General features: G+C 43.9%; 1 protein-coding gene across 1 annotated transcript in view; it reads left to right on the forward strand.

The window, feature by feature from the left end:
• The window catches only part of FHAD1 (forkhead associated phosphopeptide binding domain 1), a 180895-nt gene that overhangs the window by 27105 nt on the left and 146220 nt on the right, over nucleotides 1-7570 (forward strand). The window contains exon 2 of the mRNA XM_042782301.1: nucleotides 1689-1895. Within this exon, the coding sequence (XP_042638235.1) occupies nucleotides 1689-1895 (207 nt within the window). The remainder of the gene's footprint in view (nucleotides 1-1688; nucleotides 1896-7570) is intronic.

Below are 7570 nucleotides of genomic sequence, written 5' to 3' on the forward strand. Positions count from 1 at the left end.
CCATTTCTGGCATAGTAGATCATGTGGTTTTCTAATTCAAAATGGCCAAAACCAGTCCATTTCAGCTCCCTAATGCCTAGGATATCGATCTTTATGTGTTCCATTTCATTTTTGACAACTTCCAATTTTCCTAGATTCATACTTCGTACATTCCATGTTCCAGTTATTAATGGATGTTTGCAGCTCTTTCTTCTCATTTTGAGTCATGCCACATCAGCAACTGGAGGTCCTGAAAGCTTTACTCCATCCACATAATTAAGATCAGCTCTACTCTGAGGAGGCAGCTCTTCCCCAGTTGTATTTTGAGTGCCTTTCAACCTGAGGGACTCATCTTCCATCACTCTATTGGACAATGTTTCAAAGCTATTCATGAAGTTTTCTAGAAATATATCAGTGTTTCACTGCTATTCATAAGGTTTTTATTGGCCAATTCTTTGAGAAATTGATGGCCTGTTCCTTCTTCTGAGTCTGTCTTATTCTGGAAGTTCTGCTGAAACCTGCCCACCGTGGGTAACCCTGGTGGAATTTGCAACACTAGTGGCATAGCCTCCAGCCTCATAGTAATCTGTAAGCCACTGCGGTATGACAAACTGACAGACAAGTTTGTCCCTCTTAGCTGTTCCAAACTGCTCCACTCACTTCCTGGTCTTCCTTAAAGCTGATCCAAACACCCTTGCACTCAGCTCACCACCTTGTGGGCCTCCCTTTAAGGCTGCTTCCAAAAATCTCCACAAATTGTGCTATAGACACAGAATAGAGTGTTATTCCACAACACAAGGGAATGAAGTACTGATCCTGCTACAATATGAATGGATGAACCTGGAAAGCATTATGTTGAGAGAAAGAAGACAGACACAAAAGGTCACACGGTGTATGAATGAATCCATGTATATGAAATCTCTAGCATAAGTAGCTCTGTAGGGACAAAGTGCAGACTGGTGGTTGTCAGGGGCTAAGGGGGAAGGATTGGGGTGGGATTAGATAGAAACTGCTTAATGTATATTGGGTCTTCCCTGGAGGGTGGAAATGTTTTGGGATAGAGGAGGTGATTGTGCAACATTGTGAATGTACTAAATGCCACTGAATTGCTCACTTTAAAATGGATAATTTCATGTTATATTAATTTCATCTCAATAAGTTATTTTAAAAAAATGAATAGAGCAAACAAGTGAATACAACAGTCATTACATATCCCCTTAATTATATGCACTCTATTCCATGAACTTGGCATTATCCTTGTAGGCTTGTAGAATGAGTGTTGTTTGCTGACTGGCCTCTGTGGCTTATGTTGGAGCCATTTCTGCTTCCTACTCTGCCATTCAGGACAACCAAAAATGAACCTGTATGGGGCCAGGAAAATAGAAAATGGCCAATTCCCCAGGAAAACATTTGCCTTCCAAGACTCCCCTCATTCCCTTTGCCCCTGTCTTCTCTGATTCCCCATCCAACAACTTGGGTTCCTCTTCCCTGGTCTAAAGTTAGAGCTGAGCACGTATCCCAGCTCTACCACTTACTGCTGTGTGGCTTTGGGCAAGTCACTTAGCCTCTCTGACCCTCAACATCCTCACTTTAAAATAAGGATTGTGATGAAGGTCTGGCAAGGTGACACAGGTGAAGTGGCACCAAGGAGCACAAGTAAATATTAGTGGCCACCTCATGATTATTGTTCTCCTTCTTCTCCATTTCAGTCTGCTGACATCGACAATCACCACGCGCTCATTGAATATAATGAGGCCGAGGGCGGTTTTATTCTCCAGGACTTTAATTCCCACAACGGCACCTTTGTCAATGACTGCCACATTCAGAATGTGGCTGTGAAGCTGTTACCTGGAGACGTCCTGAGGTTTGGGTCGACAGGGCTGACCTACGAATTGGTCATCGAAAACCCACCCCAGGTGAGTCTGGGCTGCTGTGGGGTAGTGGGGCAGGAGGTGCTGTGTAATGTCATCTTCCCTGCAGCCTGGTGCTCAGATGCAGCCCTAGGATGTCTTTGAATCTGGAGCTCATACAGACCACCATCAAGCTGTGATTTCATGTTGTACACACAAATGACAGCAATAGGACTCCACCCTGCAAAGTTCAGACCCTTCTCTGTGGGTCTTGGGAGAGCTGAGGTTGGGGGAGAGAGTCTTAGTTCCCTCTTTTAAGCATTTTTTGGAATCATTCTCAAGTGTGACTTAGTGGCCGTTTCTAAAAAATAAAGAAAAAAAGAAACCCTTTGCCATCTAGTTCAACCTCATGTGTTACAGAATAGAATGTGGCCCCCATAGAGTTTAAGTAGCACAAATCATTAAGCACTCAACTACTAGCTGAAAGGTTGGTGACTTGAACCCACCCAGAGGCACCTCAGAAAGACAAACCAAAAAAAAAAAAAAAAAATACCCAGTCGTTGAGTCATTTCCAACTCACAGCGACCACCATTGGGTTTCCATGGCTGTAAATCTTTACAGAAGTAGACTGCCTCATCTTCCTTCCATGGAGCTCCTGATGGGTTTGAACTTCCAACTTTTCTGGTTAGCAGCTAAACCACTGAGTGCCTAACCCACTACGCCACCAGAGCTCTTTCCTCAGAAGACAGGCCTGGTGATTTGCTTCCAAAATGTCACAGCCTGGAAAACCCAACGAAGCACAGTTTGACTTACACACATGGGGTCACCATAAGTCAGAATCCACTCAATAGCAACTAACAACAATCTTTCCAGAAGCAGATTGCCAGGCCTTTCTTTTTCAGCACCACTGGGTTGTAGTCACGTGCAAGCCATTTGCACCACCCAGAAGAGCTAACATTTTCCTGAAAATGTACAGCTACATGAGCATAGGTGAAAAGCAAGTATAGGCTTTTGAAAATTCAGAGATGGCTGCTTCATGTTCAGACAGATCAGTGTTCTGCTGCTTCCTGACCCTGTGACTTTGGCCAGGGCCTTTTGTATTTCTGGACCTCAGCCTTCTCATCACTCGTTGGCATGTGGCATTATGAAAGAATACCTGTAAAACAAGAAACTGAGTGAACAGCCCCAAGCAGACCCCAAGTAACACATGGTAGTTATTATTATACCCCAGACCAGGAACATTTCTGGGGTCATAGCCTGAATAATGGCTCCAACTTAAGTGAAATATAACACAAAATTTGCCCATAAAGGCTTACTCACAAGGAGCATGGGGTTCTCAGGGGAGGCAGTGTGGGAAAGTGGTTAGTGATGTAGGTGTTATGTCCCAATTCTACCACTTACTGTGTGTTCTCTTGAGCAAGTCATTTGACCCTTCTGAACCTCAGTTTCCTTATCTACATAATGGGAGTGATAAGAGGAGCAACCTCACAGGCTTGTTTTGAGGATTGAATGAGACTGCTGTAATTATATAACTCTTAGCACACTGTCGAGGTTGTGGTGAGCACACAATTAATATCTGTGGTGTATGTTCACTCAGATGCCGTGCTTCTCCCCCTCCCCACCTAGAAGGCTGCAGAGTCTGGATCTCAGTAGCTGAAAATCTTTGCTGGCACAAGGCTGAGTGTAAATAAATAAAATTTACAGACTCTAGCCAGAATCTTAGGGCTTTTGGCTCCCAGACAGCCCTCCCCATGTGCCCCAAGAGAAGCAGTGGCATCCTGCAGGCCGTGTGGACAGTGAGGCCACATTTGATGTTCACAGTCAGTTTTGAAAATCTGGCACAGTTTTTCTCTGCTGCTACTCTTTTGCCTTGTCCTCCTCAGACCAACATTAAAGCACTTTTGTGCATGGAATGCACAGAGGTCAGCTGGGAGTGATGAGGAGGGGTTCCTGACCAAGAAGGGGTTGATCTGACTGGACATTCTCAAGATGGGTTTTAAGGATCCCCAATTCTACCCTGCATTGCATCAGAACCACATGGGAGCAGACCAACAGTATGGATCCTAGAGCCTTATCCCAAGCCCAAAGACTCATACTTGGCTTCGCCAATAAAATACAGGACATTAGTTAAATTTGAATTTCAGATAAACAACAAATCATTTTTTAGTATAAGCATGCCCCAAATAAGGAGACCTGGTTGCTCAGTGGTTAGGTGCTCAGCTGTTAACCAAAGGTCAGCGGTTCGAACCCACCCAATGGCTCTGTGGAAGAAAGTGAGGCAGTCTGCTTCAGTATACATTTACAGCCCTAGAAACCCTGTAGGGCAGTCCTACTCTGTCCTGTTGGGTTACTATGAGTCAGAATTGACTCAACAGCATGCAAACAACATGCCCTGAATACTGCATGGGATGTGCTATTACTAAAAAAATATTTAGATGTTTATTTGAAATTCAAATTTACCAAGACATCTTATATTTTTATTTATTAGTTTTATTCAATGTAGCCACCCAATCTTGCATCCTGGGTCTGGGGCCTGGGATTCTGCATTCTAACAAGTACCCTAGTGATTCTAATGCACCCCCAACAGCTGGGAAACTGGCCCTAGAGTCATTTGTACATAACGTTTATAGATTGGGGGGCGGCATGGGATCACAGAAAATGCAATTTCAAACCCCAAGCCTGAAAACTCAAAGGTACGTGAAGTTCAGGCCAGTGTTTCCCAAACATATCTGATTATAAGAATGTTTCAGGAATGATGATTAAAAACATGGATTTCCAGTTCTCTTCCTCAGGAAATTCTGATTTTTCTGGCTTGTGAGGGGAGAGAAGAAGTATTGCATTTTTTTTCTTTCTTTCTTTTTTCATACAAATATATTTATTGCAATATTTTTTATAATGGCACAAAATTGGAAACCTTAAGGCCTATTAAGAGGGGGACAGTTGAGTAAGATAAAAGAGTTTGTTTGTATATGGACTACTATGCTGATTTTTTTTGAAAAAAAAAAAAAAACAGCTTCATAGAGGTATAGTGTTTAAAGTATATAATTTGATAAATTTTGGCATAAAAATACATATGTGAAACCATCATTGTGATCAAGGTACTGAATATATCCATCACCCCCAAAAGTTTTCTCGGGACACTGCGTTTGTTTGTTTGTTTGCTTGCTTGCGTTTAACAGGTTTATTGGACTATATATAAACCAAACAAAAAGTAAACTCACTGCTGTGGCATCAGATCCTACTCATAGCGACCCCTCCTTGAGTTTCTGAGGCAGTATCACTATGGAAGTAGATCACTCAATCTTCCTTCCAAGAAGTGGCTGGTGGGTTTGAACTGCCGGTCTCCTGGTTAGCAGTCAAATGCCTTAGACGCTATGCCACCAGAGCTTCACACATTTTCAGTGTACAATAAATGTTAGAATGTTTAAGGAGTTGTGCAGCCATCACCACAATCTACTTGCAGAACATTTCCATCACCTCGAAAAGAAAACTGGGGGGCACTGTGTTTTAAGATGTGATTCTTATCATTAGACAAGTGTGGGACAGTGGGGAAGAGTAACTTTCAAAGACCTCTAACTCCTGACCGGAGGAGGAGGAAGAGGAGGGTTTATAGAAAGAGAAAGCAGGGTTTCTACCATTGGAATTAGGATTCCCTGGGAGGATCACTGATGAAGCACTAGACCACTAACCAAAGGATTGGCCACTCGAAGTCACCCATAGGCACCTTAGAAGAAAGGCATCATGACCTGCTTCTGGAAGCTCACGGCCATGAAAATCCTATGGAGCATAGTTCTGCTCTACAACACATGGGCTCATCAGAATTGACTTGACAGCAACTGGTTTGTTTTCTTGGGGAGTTGGAGAGCGGTTTGGAGGACATGGTGCAAACGGTTAATGCACTTGACCGCTAACTGAAAGGTTAGAGGTTAAGTCCACCCAGAGGCACCTTGGAAGAAAGGCCTGATGATCTACTTCTGAAAAAGTACCCATTGGAAACCCCATGGAGCAGCTCTACTCGGTTACACATGGGGTCACCCTGAGTTGGAATCGACTCAACAAAACTGGGACTGTCGTGTCCATTGGAATGAGGATGAGTAGAGGAGGAATCACTAAGGACACTGTGCTAAGCAATTTACCTCCTTTCCCTTTCTTAATGCTCACAACAACTTATGAGGTAGACTCTTATGTTCCCCATTTCACAGACAAGGAATCTAAGACTCAGAGAGGTTAATCACAATTTTAAAAAAAATGAAAGAAAGAAAAGATATGCTATAATCTTAACCTTACACCTCTATTTATAAACTCATTTTGGGATGACTTTTTGTTATGTTAATGAGGCAGGGTGAGTGTAGGGTGAGTCTTAAAAAAAAAAAAAAAAAGACTCAGAGAGGTTAAATAATTCCCCCAGAGTCACACAGCTTAGTCAATGCAAATTAAACATTATCACCATTTGCAGATAGGAGAGGGAAGAAAACCACTTAGTCTGATGCCAGCTAGAGCATTATTACAGACTGATGTTCAGATAGTAGCAAAGCACACTTTCACACTGTTACAGTCATTGGATTATGCGTGAATTTTGTCTGTTCTTATTTCTACATGTAGTTGCATGCTGCTGCATTCTGCAAGGCCTGCAGGCAGCCTCACAGCTGTTCCCTGGCCTGGGCCCAGGGTGTTGTAGGCAAACAAGGTTCTTAACCCCTCCCACGAAGAGCCAATGATCACAACAGGTTGAAGAGGGAAAGCGAAAGGTTTATTGAGTATCAATACCCAAAGAGACAGAGAGAATCCATTCTCAAATTGCCTGTCTACTTGAGCTGGGGAATGCTTAGGGTTTTTAAAGGGGGTCAGAGGATTTGAGGAGTGCTGACAGTGTTTCCTTCTCATTATGGGATGAGTTGTAGTTGTTTTGTGATCTCTCAGCTCTTCTTCTGGTCAGTGATAAAAAACCGTCCTTGGTCAGGGGAAGTGTCCTTCAGGTTCCTCACACCTGCCTAGAGAGGTTAACTCCACACGGGGGGAGAGTATGGGAGCGGACCCCCTCAGAGCCCTTGCTCCGCCAAGGGTATCTCTGGTTCTCCTTTATCTTGGGTGTGCCAAGTCTTGGTGTCTCCTTTCTCTGTGTCATCGTGTTGTAGGTTACAGTTCTCAGCTGAAGCTAGTCATTGTTGTTGTTGTTATGTGCCATCGAGTCAGATCCGACTCATAGTGACCCCTCCTTGGGTTTCCAAGGTAGTATCACTATGGATTTCAGGGACCTAAGAACAGGCAGCGAGGCGGGAAGCAGGGAGAGGACAAAAAAAGGCAATGGGGACCAGAATAGATAGAGGAGTCAGCCTCAGGGACCCAGGTGAAGAGAGGGAACCCAGGCCACGCCCCATAAGGAGCAAGGCGGGAAGGCAGGGATTGGTCAGAAAAGGCAAAGGGGACTGGAACAGATCCAGGAATTAGCTGCAGGGATCCAGGTAAGGGTGGTTGGAGGGGTTTCCAACAGCTAAGGGAGACAAACTTGTCTGTCGGTTTGTCCTACTGTGGTTACATGTTGCTGTGAGTCTTGAGGCTATGCCACTGCACTGGTGTTTCAAACCCAGTGGGGTGCACCTGTTGCACAAGTATCAGCCCAGCTTGCAGACTGAGACAAACTAGGAAGAAGGAGGAGGCCATCAACTTCTCAAAGAATTGGCCAGGGAAAACCTTATGGATAGCAGAGAAACACTGTCTGATACATTACTGTGCAACTTTAT

The sequence above is a fragment of the Orycteropus afer genome, unplaced genomic scaffold (genome assembly GCF_000298275.1).
Source record: "Orycteropus afer afer isolate SDZICR_OR568_19922 unplaced genomic scaffold, OryAfe1.0 scaffold00288, whole genome shotgun sequence".
Taxonomy (NCBI): Eukaryota; Metazoa; Chordata; class Mammalia; order Tubulidentata; family Orycteropodidae; genus Orycteropus; species Orycteropus afer.